Source organism: Oncorhynchus mykiss, chromosome 15 (assembly GCF_013265735.2).
Source record: "Oncorhynchus mykiss isolate Arlee chromosome 15, USDA_OmykA_1.1, whole genome shotgun sequence".
Taxonomy (NCBI): Eukaryota; Metazoa; Chordata; class Actinopteri; order Salmoniformes; family Salmonidae; genus Oncorhynchus; species Oncorhynchus mykiss.
This window is the reverse complement of record NC_048579.1, coordinates 22,371,064-22,387,726: the sequence shown is the minus strand read 5'-3', so window position 1 is coordinate 22,387,726 and position 16,663 is coordinate 22,371,064. Positions and strand designations below refer to the sequence as shown.

At 44.0% G+C, this 16,663-nt stretch overlaps 1 protein-coding gene across 2 annotated transcripts in view; it reads left to right on the top strand.

Annotated features, from left to right (window-relative positions):
- The window catches only part of LOC110489790 (E3 ubiquitin-protein ligase HECW1), a 79,165-nt gene that overhangs the window by 58,969 nt on the left and 3,533 nt on the right, over window positions 1–16,663 (top strand). For both annotated transcript variants that reach the window (XM_021562699.2, XM_021562698.2), the window contains 14 exons: window positions 337–522; window positions 865–999; window positions 1,153–1,267; window positions 2,700–2,796; window positions 3,066–3,149; window positions 3,739–3,845; window positions 7,817–7,931; window positions 8,285–8,398; window positions 8,511–8,663; window positions 9,925–10,023; window positions 10,331–10,460; window positions 10,844–10,990; window positions 11,287–11,401; window positions 12,720–12,918. In XM_021562699.2, coding sequence (XP_021418374.2) covers window positions 337–522; window positions 865–999; window positions 1,153–1,267; window positions 2,700–2,796; window positions 3,066–3,149; window positions 3,739–3,845; window positions 7,817–7,931; window positions 8,285–8,398; window positions 8,511–8,663; window positions 9,925–10,023; window positions 10,331–10,460; window positions 10,844–10,990; window positions 11,287–11,401; window positions 12,720–12,918 — 1,796 coding nt within the window. The remainder of the gene's footprint in view (window positions 1–336; window positions 523–864; window positions 1,000–1,152; window positions 1,268–2,699; window positions 2,797–3,065; window positions 3,150–3,738; window positions 3,846–7,816; window positions 7,932–8,284; window positions 8,399–8,510; window positions 8,664–9,924; window positions 10,024–10,330; window positions 10,461–10,843; window positions 10,991–11,286; window positions 11,402–12,719; window positions 12,919–16,663) is intronic.

The following is a 16,663-nucleotide window of genomic DNA, read 5'->3' as shown; positions in this document are numbered from 1 at the left end:
CCCCTGGGTTGAAAGGAGTTTATAGATAGTTGATCAGATGGAAAGGTCAAATAATGTGTATTACTACTAAATACACTCGATCGGATAACTTTGTTTGCGGATTCTGTGACATTCTATTTCAGTTCAGGGGGGTGTCTAAAAGCATATGTGTTTATGTAACAAAGCCTGGTATGTTTGCGTGGAGAGAGCGTTGGTTGCGCCTTCTGTGCACAATGACTCCAATAGCGTTCAGTAGCATTGCAAGCCAGTAAATTGGGTCTTTTTCCCCAATGTCACAGTATAACCACACCACGCCACGTCCTGCAATGTAATGTGTTCTCTGTGTGGCGATCCCAGGGTGCCTACCGGATATTCACCAACAGTACCTGTCTGAAGCACATGATCCTGAAGGTACGGCGGGACGCCCGCAACTTTGAGCGCTACCAGCACAACAGAGACCTGGTGATTTTCCTCAACAAGTTTGCCGACACACAACTAGAGCTGCCCCGAGGCTGGGAGATCAAAACAGACCCACAGGGCAAGGTAAAGGTCTGCTCACTTATCCAACATACGTCTATGCACTTATAGTTAGGTTGTAGTTAGTGTGGAGCGATGGAGATTAGTCCTGAAATGGTAAATGATGAAACTTAGAATTCCCAGAGATTCTGATTGTACCCCGATTCCATAATTGATGTCAATAAGAAGCTTGAGTTATCTGAAGTCAGGATTCCACCTATAATGTCTAGCCACAGTGGAAAGAGACTTGAGCCATGGTGACATGTGATGAAACTGTAGGTACCATGGTTGTGGGTTTCCCCTGGATACTTCATCTCAAGTCCTGTTCATGTAAATCTCTGTTTGACCTTGTTTTCCTCTTCTTTCCAGTCGTTTTTCGTGGACCACAACAGCCGGGCGACAACCTTCATTGACCCCAGGATCCCCTTACAGAACGGCCGTCTGCCCAACCATCTGACCCACAGGCAGCACCTGCAGAGACTGCGCAGCTACAGTGCTGGAGAGGTGAGAGAATCCTCTTGGAATGGAATTGAATGGTCTATTTGTCATTACCAATGGAGTCAATAGTAGACTCATCTAATGTCTTCTATGAGCTGACGATTGAGATTATGACGACGAGGATCACAGTGATGATGATCTTTGTGGTGTCTGTCCCAGGCGTCTGATGTGTCCCGGAGTCGAGTAGCTTCCCTGATTCACAGACCTGGGAACAGCCTGGTAGCCGCCATACGTAGCCAGTACAACGCCGACTCCACACCGTTAGGTGCACCATGTAAGTGCTGCAGCAGAGTCCATATTGTGCGGCTGTGGCGGTAACTTTTACAGAACTTGGACCCTCGTGCTCAATCATAGTCACACATATTTTGTCTGTTTGTGTTTAGGCATTTAGCAGACTTTCATCCAAATGGTCTTGACGACACGCGTACCGGTATTCAGTGTCGGTGATCTATGCAAGAGCCCAACCCTCCTACCAACTGATCCACCCCAAGTGTTTCTAGTGAGGGCCAAACCAGAAGCATACAGCTTGTCTCAACGGAGAGTCTCTTTGCTGAGGACAATGATTGTGTGACTCTATCACGTCCCCTGAGACACTCCTTTTTCTCTCTGTCCAAATTACCCTGAAAATGGTTCCTGAATCAGCCAGGCCACAGGCACGGCCCTAGCCACCACAGCTGGCGTGGCACTTAAAGACACGCTGGCTTGCCGTAGGAATTTATATTCCTCCTCATTCCCCTCATGTAGGTCTATGGTTCCTTCTCATCCTCCTCGTATCTGTAACGTCTCCACTGGTGCGGTTGAGCTGCACAGCGCTCGCTGTGATTACAAAGCCCAGAGTGCCACAGAATGCCTCTCCTCTCCTCAGTCATGTCAGGACTAGGACAGAGTGATGGGCGGTTTTAACCGGATAGCCGTCTTCCATCGGAAATGGGTTCAGTGGGGTAGTTGTGTTCACTTAGACATGCAGTAAGTTATCCAGACGTGTTGAGCAACGACAGCGTGACATTTTCTCTGAACATGTTCTCGAATGGAGGACAAGATGTGCGACCAGTCGTCTTGCCTGCACTCTGTCATCTGTTTGGTGTATTTTGAATAATTAGCCACACTATAAAGTTACTGTTATCTTTTGAAGTTATCCGGAAACCACAGAGTACTAACACAATTCGTGTGAATAGCAATAACCCAAAGGAAGTATCTCAGCACGATCCCTCATACTCTTGCACTGGTCCAAGGACTTAAATGCAGCTTGCTAATTCTGAACCTCATCATCAGCAAGCTGCATATAACACCCTGGACGAGAGCTAACTTCATCATGACTTCTGTCTCCCCAGTTTCTCTGTCTGATGAGTGCCATTTGACAGAAAGGTCACTTTGTTTTAACCATCATAGATAGAGATAGTGTTGCGCATCACTTTCCTGCCCTCTGTCCAGGTTAACCTTTATTGTCATGAATCTTGCCCTGGAGGCAGAACTTCACGTGGGCCAACTGCAAAGTAAAAATGGTCTATATCGTAAAAATATGATCAGGTTTCCAGCATTTAAGGTTAGGGTTAGCAGTGTGGTTAAGGCTAGGGTTAAGGTCAGGGTTAAGTTTCAAATCAGATTTTCTGACTTTGTGACTTTACCAGCTAGTGACCAGTCTGTAGAGCTGCCTCCAATACATGAGTCATCTCAATAAATGCCCCTCTGTCTCCCCCTCAACACAGCTTACAATGACAAGATAGTGGCGTTTCTTCGCCAGCCAAACATCTTTGAGATGCTTCAAGAGCGCCAGCCGAGCCTGGCCAGGAACCATGTACTAAGGTGATCCTCTATATATTATATATTTTGCAAGACTTATTGTTGCTTTATGAATTGTTTCATGAGTTTGTATTTTTACCTTTTTGTGTTTACGTTGTGAACAAATACGTTCGGTAATAACCTCACTGCAGTACACTAATAACCTCACTGCAGTACAGTGAGTTTTTGTTTAAAGCCAGTCTCAGAATCCTCTTGTTGCCGATAGAACCTTAGAATTCTAAGGTCACAATTTGGCTGGATGTTTGACTGCCCTCACTCTGTCAACCAATCAGGGAGAAGATCCACTACATCAAGACGGAAGGTTCACAGGGGGTGGAGAAGCTGTCTTGTGATGCTGACCTGGTCATTCTACTGAGGTAGTCTTGTTTACCCTGTTGTTGTTGATACTAGATGGTTGTTTTGGCTGGTTCTGCGGGGCTCCGCTGGCCTGACGCTGGCTAGATTACAGTAAACCCAGAGCATCTTGTCCCACGGCTCATTCACTGTCTGTCTCACAGCCAATCCGATTACACCCTTCACATGGGCACACTGTATTACTTTAGGCCTATATATCCATGCCCAAAACCAGCAGCCAGCAGGCGTAATGTGATTGGTTTATAGTCCACAGACCAGCCAGCAGCCGTAATTTGATTGGTTTATAGTTCACAGACCCAGCCTGACAGAATTGGTATATGTTACAGTCTGTCTACCATGTTTGTGAGGAGAGCAAACCCTGTAATCTACATGATCGACAGACAGTTTCTGTATAGAATGCAGGGATAATTTCCTTCACGAAATGGAATGGAATAAAGACTTGATACTTTGTACTTTCTAGGTGTCCATAACATTTGGACCATTTCGAATTTGTAAACTATCCCTTTAACGCTCTCTCTCCCTCACTTTCCCTTCCTCACTTTCCCTCTCTCCCTATCTCCCTCCCTCCCTGTCAATCTCTCTCCCCTGCAGCTTGTTTGAGGAGGAAATCATGTCCTATGTTCCACCCCACTCCTTTCACCCGGGGTACAGCTTCTCGCCTCGCTGCTCACCCGGATCCTCGCCACAAAACTCCCCAGGTGGGTCTTCCCTTACTTTTAACTTCACTGACCAGCCAATCAGCTCTCATGTATGCTAACCAAGTACAGGGCTCTAGCCTCATGGGCCACCACCAATCCCTCCTAACTTAATAACCCAAACCATGTCTGAATAGGCATCATTTATTTAAGTGAGGGTAACCACTCGGACTGCACTAAGGACCTAAGCCAATCAGGATCCTTAGAACCACATGAAATCAAGTCATAACAAGTGCCACTTATGAATTAGTCCCATTAAGGGAAACAACCAGTCACCTCTTGAGCAGTAGCTATTATGAAGCCCAAGCACCACTCAATGCAAACCACAATGAGTGATTTAAATGAGCAATTGGGTTGATGGTGTCAACATTCTATCCTCGGCCTTTACAAAGATAACATACCCATAATTACACTGGCTATGAAATATCAGTCAGACCATACTGTGGGCTCCTAGCGCCAGTTATGAATGAATAATTACACTGTGAAATAGAATCCATTATAAACTGAGTGGTCCGAGCCATGAATGCTGATTGGCTGACTGCCGTAGTATATCAGACCGTATACCACGGGTATGACAAAACATGTATTTTTACTGCTCTAATTACCGTGGTAACCATTTTATAATAGCAATAAGGCACCTTGGGGGTTTGTGGTATCTAGGCACTCCGGTTTGCATCATGCATAAGAACAGCCCTTAGCCATGGTATATTGACCACAACCCCTTGGCCCTTATTGCTTAAATATCACACCATAGAGCAATAGAGGAAGCCCAGTGGCCGGCAGTGGGAGAGTATGGAGCGAGGTGGAACTGGGCCGACATTCTGCTGATTTTCTCATCGAAGAAAAGCCAGATCGCAATACAGTTCTCTGTTCCCAAAGCTGGAATCTGTTTCGAACAGAGTTCACTAAGTTTTGTAGACATGGAGCTTTGCTAAATTAAAAAATATATTACAAGTAGTGCAAGGGCGAATTGAATTATTGCACATACACGCTTCACAGAGAGTGTTCCTTATTTGAAATGTGCAGATACAGTGTCAAGAAAAAATATGTGAACTCTTTGGAAATACCTGGATTTCTGCATAAATTGGTCATAAAATTTGATCTGATCTTCATCTAGGTCACAGCAATAGACAAACACAGTCTGCTTAAACTAATAACACATAAACAATTATAGGTTTTCATGTCTTTACTGAACACACAATGTAAACATTCACAGTGCAGGAAAGAAAAGGTATGTGAACCCTTGGGTTTAGTAACTGGTTGACCTCCTCAACCAAACGTTTTCTGTAGTCAGACCTGCACAAAGGTCAGGAGGAATTTTGGACCATTCCATTATACAAAACTGTTTAATTTCAGCAATATTCTTGGGATGCCTGGTGTGAACTGTTCTCTTGAGGTCATGCCACAGCATCTCAATCGGGTTAATCAATAAACAAAACACGAACAACGCACAGACATGAACCTGAAACAGAAACAATGATGCCTGGGGAAGGAACCAAAGGGAGTGACAAATGTAGAGAAGGTCATCTGGGAAGTGATGGAGTTCAGGTGAGTCTGATGACGCGCAGGTGTGCGTAATGATGGTGACAGGTGTGCACCATAACGAGCAGCCTGGTGACCTAGAGGCCAGAGAGGGAGCACACATGACAGCTTCTGTGTTTTGGGTCGTTGTGCTGTTGAATCACCCAACTTCTGCTTCAATTGGCGGACATATAGCCTAACATTCTCCTGCAAAATGTCTTAATAAACTTGGGAATTCATTTTTCCGTTGATGATAGCAGCAGCAAAGCAGCCCCCAAACCATGATGCTCCCTCCACAATACTTTACAGTTGGGATGAGGTTTTGATGTTGGTGTGCTGTGCCTTTTTTTCTCCACACATAGTGTTGTGTGTTCCTTCCAAACAACTCAACTGTAGTGTCATCTGTCCACAGAATATTTTGCACCCAGGTGCACTTTTACAAATTTCAGACGTGCAGACATTTTGTTTTTGGACAGCAATTGCTTCTTCGATGGTGTCCTCCCATGAACACCATTCTTGTTTAGTGTTTTACGTATCGTAGACTCGTCAACAAAAATGTTCGCATGTTTCATGTTCAAGATCCCAGAAATGTTCCATACGCCTCATAAAAATCTTATTTCTCGGAAATGTTTGTGCACACATTTGTTTACATCCCTGTTAGTGAGTGTTTCTCCTTTGCCAACTGACAGGTGTGGTATATCAAGAAGCTGATTAAACAGCATGATCATTACACAGGTGCCACTTGTGCTGGGGACAATAAAAGGCCAATAAAATGTCACACAACATAATGCCACAGATGTCTCAAGTTTTAAGGGATGAGTGCAAATAGCATGGTGACTACAGGAATGTCCACCAGAAGTGTTCCCATAGAATTTTATGTTCTCTGCCATAAGTCACCTTCAAAGTTGTTTTAGAGAATTTGGCAGTACATCCAACCGGTCTCACAACCGCAGACCACGTGTAACCACACCAGCCCAGAACCTCCACATCCGGCTTCTTTACCTGCAGGATTGTCTGAGACCAGCCACCCGGACAGCTGTTGAAACTGAGGAGTATCTCTCTCTGTAATAAAGCCCTTTTGTGGGGAAAAAAAATCATTCTGATTGGCAGGGCCTGGTTCCCCATTAGGTGGTCCTATGTCCTCCCAGGGGCACCCATGGCTGCACCCCTGCCCAGCCATGTGAAATCCCATAGATTAAGGCCTAATGAATTTATTTCAATGGACTGATTTCCTTACATGAACTGCAACGCAGTAAAATCAATGAAATTGTTGCATGTTGTGTTTCTATTTTTGTTCAGTATATCTTGGGTTAGTTGTTAATATCTTTGGTGCTAGGCTAGCAGCTAACAGCTAGCATCCTCACAATACGATCATCACTCCCCATGAAAGGCCCTGCTGTGCTACATTAGAGCATGGCCATGCAGCGTTAATGAGCTGATAGAGTCGTTAAGAGGCCATGAGGAGGTGTCAGGGGTTCTTATTATTTTTGATGAGAGCAGAGGAGCTATTAATGGATGAATGGGAGCAGGGCCACAGCTGGAGGGAGGCAAACCTGGATTGGAATGATGCTGCATTTTCTCTCCCTTTGGTCTTTGTTGAGAGAGAAGTTTTTTTGACTGCTTTTTCAACAGAACATTGTACAAATGTCAGCAACATGCTTAATTGTGAACCCAACTTAAATTTGAATATTACAATTGGCAATACAATCAACTGTTCAGCAGGCGGACCATGGCTGGGACGGCGCTGCAACAGAAACGCTCAGTCCTGCAGTGGATCAGTTCCATTTTAGTTGAGGAGCAGGTCTGGTGTAGGCTCACAGACGATCGTTGAAGTGGGAGGACACGGTGCTAAGGGTCAAAAATGTAAAATGTAATCTTGTGAAGAGACTTTCCCTGCGAGTGCGTGTGAAGTGATGGTAGGCCCAGATTGGTGCATGCATCTGAGTAGTACTTTTCTCCTCCCTTGCTCTGTTGAACTGAGGCTGGCCTGACTCAGGCTAGCTTCAAGTCATGTCAAAAAATGAGTTGACTGATGGATCACAAATGTGCCAATGATGATAAGAACTGCTCTTCTCTGTCCTCTCTCGATGGTATCGGATTGTCCCTTGGTTAGCCCAGCATGCCACACTGTGGCAGCATATTCCACCGCTGGTCGGATATACACTGTGCATTAGATGGTGAATACGGTCACTTAGGGATGTGGAAGTGCTTCAGGCATCAAAACGTGACCCCAAAAAAATACAACAACAAGGATGATCATTGGCTCAGCTACACTAGTGGGGAAGGTTTTGAACTCTTAACAACTGCCCATAAGTGCCTGTGTTTTTCACTGGGCCTTGAAGTCCATGAATTATGTATGTATAAGGTATTGATTGCAGTTGTATTAGCTTAGATGTAAATTATGGCTATCGCTCACTCTGTGTGTGTGCTTGTGTGTTTGTGTGTGTTGGCAGGCTTACAGAGGGCCCGAGCTCCGGCTCCATACCGCAGAGACTTTGAAGCCAAACTGCGTAACTTTTACAGGAAGCTGGAAGCTAAGGGCTATGGCCAGGGGCCAGGGAAGATCAAGTAAGTCTCTCTGTGTCTGTGTGTGTGTGTGTGTGTGTGTGTGTGTGTGTGTGTGTGTGTGTGTGTGTGTGTGTGTGTGTGTGACGCATACTTGAGTGTATATGCTGATACCCACCCCCTGGTGGTAATTACTGTATATGTCAAGGAAATTGCAAGATGTTGCAAGCAGAATCTACAGCTAGAGATAGAAACAGTAGATGATTCTCTACCATGTAGCATTGTGGATTATGTCTGAATTTCTATCTTAAATGTTCTGAATAGCTCTATAAGACCCAGTAAGATGATGTGATGAGAGGAGATAAGCATGTCTGTACAGGAACTGTAGTTTGCTAATCATTTAATTATTGTCCCAGACTGATCATCAGAAGAGACCACCTGTTGGAGGGCACCTTCAACCAGGTGATGGCCTACTCCCGCAAGGAGCTGCAGAGGAACAAGCTCTACATCACCTTCCTGGGAGAGGAGGGGTAAGCGTGTTTGTGTTTGTGTGTGCATGTATGTGCATGGAAGCATGTGCATGTGGGATTGATCCCATTGCCGTATTTTTAAAACTACATCCCCCATGTCCCCCGTCTCTAGGCTGGACTACAGCGGCCCCTCCAGGGAGTTCTTCTTCCTGTTGTCCCAAGAGCTATTCAACCCTTACTACGGCCTGTTTGAGTACTCAGCCAACGACACTTACACCGTCCAGATCAGCCCCATGTCTGCCTTCGTTGAGAACCATCTGGAATGGTGAGGACTGATACCCTGAGAGAGCATATTATCGTAATTTTTACTTTTTTATGCAGGTATTTAACCAGGTGATCTATTGTCTGTGTTTACACAGGCAGCCCAAATCTGATATTTTACCACTAATTGGTTATTGACCAATCAGATTAATTTAACCTTTATTTAACTAGGCAAGTCAGGTAAGAACAAATTCTTATTTGTTTTACCAAAAGGCAAATGTCCTCCTGTGGGGATGGGGGATTAAAACTAAAAATACAGGACAAAACACACATCATGACAAGAGAGACACCATAACACTGCTTAAAGAGAGACCTAGAATAATTGGGAAAAATATCAGAGTTGGGCTGCCTGAGTAAATGCAGCCAATGAGATATGAATCTCTTCTTTAAGGGAGGCTTAGCCAAGAGTCTATTAATGAATACAAATACAAATAAAACCAGATGTTTTACAGTTGGTTTCTGTGCATCTTTAGCCAAGGAGCACCAAGGAGTTTATGATCACCGTGCAACTGGTGTAGGTCATCAAATTGTCTAGGGTTAATATCGCTCGTTAGCATTTTATTGGTGGGACTAGGGGAGTCATGTAAAACCAAGCATCGTTTAATATTCCCCTTGACACAAACATAATGATGACACTCTAGTAAACATGGTATGATGTACCAGTATGATGTATTTACCATCTGTGTCAACCCTGAAGCAGTGGGGAAATAGTACAAGGATTGTTGGTTTTCAACAGCGCAAATTACTTGTGTACTCCGGCAAATGACTAGTGTAATAGCATAGACTGAAAAACTAAACCTATAGAGGAGAAACTAACATAAGCTGTGAAATGTAGCCAACACCCTGTAATATTCCCTGTTTTACTCTTAGTGGAAATGCAGCCTTGTGAGCTCCGTTCATTGTCACCGGAAATTAAACTACTTCATGGACACAAAATGGTTGCCATAGCATTCCAATTAGCCTGTCATTGGACGCTGGACTTGAACCAATGAGGGTAAAGTTTATAGCTTGGCAGATGGCACTCTGCCGAGTCATTAATTACCAGTCACAAGTTGAAAGTAAATTGGTGTCAATTATACCATTAACCAACAACATCCTTCATTCCTTGAGAATATACCCTTTCCTGAACAGTTGATAGCGCTTTTCCACAGTTTTTACCTTTGGAAGACGAAGACAGGTTTATGCAGCTTGTCCTGTCCAAGACCATGGTCTGCCTCTCAATAATCTAAAAGTGGATTCCTCTCCTCGTCTCCTTTCCTTCCTAGGTTCCGCTTCAGTGGGCGTATTCTAGGCCTGGCCCTGATCCACCAGTATCTGCTGGATGCCTTCTTCACACGACCCTTCTACAAGGCCCTCCTCAGACTGTGAGTGCATTGACCACCCTTTTGCTTCCATATACCCCCCACACACGCACACACCTGTACCATAATCTAGCCTACACATTCTTACTTCTGTACCTCAATTACCTCTCTTCACCCTACACACACACACACACGTCTTGTGCCACAATCTACCCGACTCACAACTCTCCCTGTACAATTACCTCACACACTCCTCTCCCTGTACAATGTATCTGTACTAACATTGCATCATGCTACACATCAACTAAAAGGAATCCTACTGTAAAATCATATCAATCAGTCAACCAGTCAATGTGTGATGTTCTCACAGATCCACAGACCTGAGTGATCTGGAGTATCTGGATGAGGAGTTCCATCAGAGTCTCCAGTGGATGAAGGAAAATGACATCACTGACATCCTGGACCTCACCTTCACTGTCAATGAGGAGGTCTTTGGCCAGGTCAGTCTCAGTTAGGAGTCAGTCTGTTAGGGGTCAGTCTCAGGGATCAGTCTCAGGGATGAGGTAGGCCACGAGGCACTAGGGCTTTGACTGTCTCTGCTTAGCCTGACCTAGCACTTTGTAGTATGTTGTAACTTGGGGAAATGGAGTACTTTATCAATAAATTATTATATTCTTCTGCCCAGGACAGAATGAAATGTGTTGTAAGTTTCACTTTAAAGTTTAATTTCGAAGTTAACATCTGCCCACCACACCAGAGTACATCTTTTGTTGGGAGGTCAAAGAAGCAAAAGTTATTTTAGCCCAAAATGGTCCCCACACCACACACTCTTCATAAATACAGTTCTCTGACATAATTTCCTGTTTGTCATTTCCTGTGTCAGGTGACGGAGCGGGAGCTAAAGTCGGGTGGCTCCAACCTTCAGGTGACGGAGAAGAACAAGAAGGAGTACATTGAGCGCATGGCCAAGTGGAGGGTAGAGCGCGGGGTGGTGCAGCAGACTGAGGCCCTGGTCCGAGGCTTCTATGAGGTACAGCACAAACCTAGAATACCCCACATGGCCTTTGACCCCTACTAACCCCTCAGTGTTTGCAGATCTGAAAGAATAGGATGGGTATAAGCAATATGGCGGAACCTCCCCATTATAATGATGCTTACACCTATCCAGTCCCTCTCGATCTGTAAATGCCAAAGGAAGGTATGGTCTCTAGAGGAAGTGTCAGAGACTTCCATCTCACCATTGCCAAGTGAATTCCATTCATTTGTGGAACAGCAGGCAATCTATTGACATCCCTAATCCCCTCTCCAACCCTCCTCTGGCCCCAGGTGGTAGACTCTCGTCTGGTGTCGGTGTTTGATGCCAGAGAGCTGGAGCTGGTCATTGCAGGGACGGCTGAGATCGACCTAAACGACTGGAGGACCAACACAGAGTACAGAGGAGGTGAGAAAGTAAAAATCAATGCAGATATCTGAGTACTTCTATTTCTGTTCTAGGATAGTCATCTTGTGAAGTGTCCAAGGAAAATGTTTTGTTTCCCGAAAGTAAAACATGTACTATTGACTCTGAGAAAAAAAGCTGCTATCAAGAACCTAAGAGTGTTCTTCAGCTGTCCCCATAGGAGAACCATTTGAAGAACCCTATTGGGTTCCATGTAGAACCCTTTTCCTAGAGGGTTCTACATGGAACCCAAAAAGGTTTCTACCTGGAAACAAAAAGGGTTCTCCTATGGGCACAGCCGAAGAACTCATTTGGAACCTTGATAGCACCTTTTTTCCCCTAAGAGTTCAAACTGAAACTGACAGTGCTGCAGACCACACAGGGAAGGAAAGAAAGTAGTAATGTAAAAAGACTGACAAAGACCAAGTGATGGTTGAAAAGCTGTCACTGACAGTCATGCTGTTTAATGTAAAAGCCTATGTTTTTGGAAGCATAAACCAATGTGTCCCTTTCTGCATAACAAAGTACTAGAGTCTATGTTCCAACTGACAGACCTGTAATGACACAGAGCGGTCAACGCCAAGTAGAACATGCCGGAACATCCGTCTCACGGCCTCATTAGCGCATATGCACCATGTCACCTGACATAAGAGAGTGTGCGTCTGTAACTGATTACGGCCACATCATGAGCGCCGTTGCAATTTCTCTCTGCCTCCTTTGAACAGACAGATGTGGCGGAGGGTCCGGCAAGTCCCGAAATGCCCATAAACGTCCATAACTCATTAATCACCCAGAAGGCCGTGCTCCAGCTGCCAGGCTGCTCATCTGGTTCTCATTATGGCTAAGCTCTTAATTGGCCAAACTCATCATCTGCACAATTGGAGCCGTTTGCTCTTTCGTTTGGCAAAGACGTCAGTTTGCTGTGGATGGATTGGATCACAAGCTGGACTGGAAAGCCTGCAGTGACCCTTCTCACCACAGCCTCCAAAGCAAACAGCGCCCTGTTTAGATTGCAGTTTGTAATTTAAAGTGAAAACTTTCAAAATGGAACAGAAAGTGGTGAACATTAAATTTGCTCTCAGAATGGGAGCTAGCTTCTCGGTCCACAGTATTAATAGTGATGACAATGACTTGCAGTTAATGAGCTCATTTCTCAAACACTAAGTAAGGGGTTGACTCAATCCATTTCACCCTCAGTGTGTAGCAACCACATGTGTACGGTTGATGCAGAACACAAAGCAGTGAGGATAACCAGGGTTGTGTACCAGTCAGTTACACCTACACTGACCTCACCAATGAACCCTAATAAATCCTTCCCCAGGTTACCATGACGGCCACATAGTGATGCGGTGGTTCTGGGGCGCGGTGGAACGCTTCAACAACGAGCAGAGACTGCGGCTGCTGCAGTTTGTGACGGGCACCTCCAGCGTTCCATACGAAGGCTTCGCTGCCCTACGGGGAAGCAACGGCCTACGACGCTTCTGCATCGAGAAGTGGGGCAAGGTCACCTCACTACCCAGGTACTGGATAGAAAATATACCAACATATTAATAAATATATCGTTTGGAATTGAATCCTCTTATAAGAATCATATCTCTCCCGGACAAGTTTTATTCTTATAATCAACTAGTATCAACTCTTAATAAAAGCAAACTACATTGTAAGTATACAAAAATAAGTATACAAAAATGACCACTACGGCATAAGCAGACTCATGATTCTTAGAGGCAGAGTGCACTGTTTTGGGTGTTTTATTCTGGAATAAAGAGGTAATTTCATTGACTAATGTAATTATTCCACTACAAGGAGATGAAAATATCCAGAAAGACATTCCACTAACCACACACTGGTTGAATCAACATTGCTTCCACATCATTTGAATGAAATTACATTGAACCAACTTGGAATAGATGTTGAATTGACTTCTGTGCACACTGGGAAATAGTACAGTAAACCTAGTTCAAGGGTCAAATGTACTGTAACTTGTCACACTTATAAGGTCAATTGGAAACGCATGCTAAATGTGGCCATTTAGAATTATTAAAGCAGGTAGCCACGCCCTATTTAGGGAAAGACATTTGAGCAAAATAAATAGTCTTTCACCTCATAGGAAGGACTGTATCGAGAATATTTTATAAGGAAATTAAAAGAAAACTGTCTGCTTTAAAACAAAAAAATATCAGCAGCTTATCTGACTGGGCTATTATTTTTATTTATTTATTTTATTTCACCTTTATTTAACCAGGTAGGCAAGTTGAGAACAAGTTGTCATTTACAATTACGACCTGGCCAAGATAAAGCAAAGCAGTTTGACACATATGTTACACACAGTGTTACACATGGAGTAAAACAAACATACAGTCAATAATACAGTATAAACAAGTCTATATACGATGTGAGCAAATGAGGTGAGATAAGGGAGGTAAAGGCAAAAGAAAGGCCATGGTGGCAAAGTAAATACAATATAGCAAGTAAAACACTGGAATGGTAGATTTGCAGTGGAATAATGTGCAAAGTAGAAATAAAAATAATGGGGTGCAAAGGAGCTAAATAAATAAATACAGTAGGGAAAGAGGTAGTTGTTTGGGATAAATTATAGGTGGGCTATGTACAGGTGCAGTAATCTGTGAGCTGCTCTGACAGCTGGTGCTTAAAGCTAGTGAGGGAGATAAGTGTTTCCAGTTTCAGAGATTTTTGTAGTTCGTTCCAGTCATTGGCAGCAGAGAACTGGAAGGAGAGGCGGCCAAAGAAAGAATTGGTTTTGGGGGTGACCAGAGAGATATACCTGCTGGAGTGTGTGCTACAGGTGGGTGTTGCTATGGTGATCAGCGAGCTGAGATAAGGGGGGACTTTACCTTGCAGGGTCTTGTAGATGACATGGAGCCAGTGGGTTTGGCGACGAGTATGAAGCGAGGGCCAGCCAACGAGAGCGTGCGGGTCACAATGGTGGGTAGTATATGGGGCTTTGGTGACAAAACGGATGACACTGTGATAGACTGCATCCAATTTGTTGAGTGGAGTGTTGGAGGCTATTTTGTAAATGACATCGCCGAAGTCGAAGATTGGTAGGATGGTCAGTTTTACAAGGGTATGTTTGGCAGCATGAGTGAAGAATGCTTTGTTTTCGAAATAGGAAGCCAATTCTAGGTTTAACTTTGGATTGGAGATGTTTGATGTGGGTCTGGAAGGAGAGTTTACAGTCTAACCAGACACCTAGGTATATGTAGTTGTCCACGTATTCTAAGTCAGAGCCGTCCAGAGTAGTGATGTTGGACAGGCGGGTAGGTGCAGGCAGCGATCGGTTGAAGAGCATGCATTTAGTTTTCCTTGTATTTAAGAGCAATTGGAGGCCACGGAAGGAGAGTTGTATGGCATTGAAGCTTGCCTGGAGGGTTGTTAACAGTGTCCAAAGAAGGGCCAGAAGTATACAGAATGGTGTCGAGAGAGTAAGGCTACGTTTACACAGATCTAATCTGATTGGTCAAAAGACAAATGAGTAGAAAAAGATTGGCATTGGGCTGCCTGTGTAAATACAGCCAATTTGACCTCCGTGAGAACATAGAACAGACTGCAATCCCAACTTTGGGACAGTTCTTTCTTATTCGGTATTGTTAATGGCCTTGTCAATTTATTTTCCTGGCTGAAAGGCAGCTTTTGTTTTTTGTTTGTTAGTGTGTGCATGAGACCCCATACAGCAGCAAATGTTTTGTCCTGGACACAAAGAAAAGTCACAAAGAAACTGGCTTTTACCATTCCATCAATGAAATGATCTATTTTGAAACTAACACTGTTTTATCTGCCAGTGACAATTCTCAAATCGCAAAATCAACACCACAGAAATGCACTCAGTCAGCTGTCATTGGAAATTAGGTGGTCACTCAGACAAAAACATTTGCCCATTTCAGGCATAGTCCCTATCTCCCGATTTTACTTCCCTTACCTGAGGCACTGTCATTCAGACCACATGATATTGTCATGTAATTCAACATTTTCATAGTGCAACCATTCTATTCTCACCCACAGGATGGATGTAACCAGCTCTCTATCTATCTCTCTCCCTCTCTTTTTTTATACATATTCTTCATATGGATAGCTGGTTGAGTGTGGTGTTTACTCAACCATTACATTTAGAGATCTACCTTGTAATCAGCTCTTAGTGCCAGCCAGCTTTACAGAGAGGTATAACCAGCGGAAAAAATACTTCTCACTCTCACACCCCCACCTTGTTCTCAAACTTGGTGAAGATATTTGGTTTAGACAATCTTCTAGAGTATGAAACAATTGCTTTGGAAGCAGATAACGTTATTCGTCATTTCAACACGAATGTGTAAATTGTACGTGGTCTAGCAAAAGGTTCATAAAAGTCACTTCTATTAGTGTGTTTTCTACTAGCGTATAACTGCCACTAGCATGCGGTTTCTTGCTTGTGTGAAAAGAGTTGTTGATGGAGAAGTGGCTGGGTCATGTTCAGTAGGTTCCAGACAGAGGGAAACAGGGACGTAGCCTACTATCTGATGACAAATCCGTGTGTATATTTTCCATTGCAAAAGGTTTTGCTACGTGTGCCTTATAATGAACACCACCCAGGTCACACAGCATACATTGCTTCTACAACACTATGTGTCGCTGATGTCTAAAGCCAGGCGAGCTGCCGAGTTTGGAACACACACGTGATTATGGTCACTCACTAGTGCCAGACGTGATATGAAGTTCAATTTGCTGAAAGGAGTACCGACTATAGTACTGAATCCTTACACACCCCCTAGGCCTACTTCTATATTCATATTCTAATTTTCATGGATCCCTCTGAATTGGTTGCATTGCAAACACTGCTATATTTGATGCCTGTACAGTATTTGCTTTATACCTTTCACCTTGTTAGACCTGCATTGGACATTTATTTGGCAAACGGGAGAAGATCTCATTTAAAGCTAACTAAGTCAGCAGAAAGGAGAGGGCTCCCATTTCGCTGTGGAGGAGAGGAAGTGGTAGTGTTTATCATTGTGTAGGAAGCACAGTGTCAGCAGTAAGGAAGCTAAATAAGGCTGAGGTTGGAGAAGAGAATGGCATGGCTAGCGAATAACATTTCAACCTAGGGCTTTCTCATGATTGGTGGAAGAGAGAAACAATGGCCACGAGTCAGATTTACAGTTAACCACCTATATAGTGTATGTGGCCCAAGCAAGAATCAAACCCACAACCCTGGACTTACGGTATGAACACATCATATGGGACGTTATTAATAGACCAATCATATCATATTGG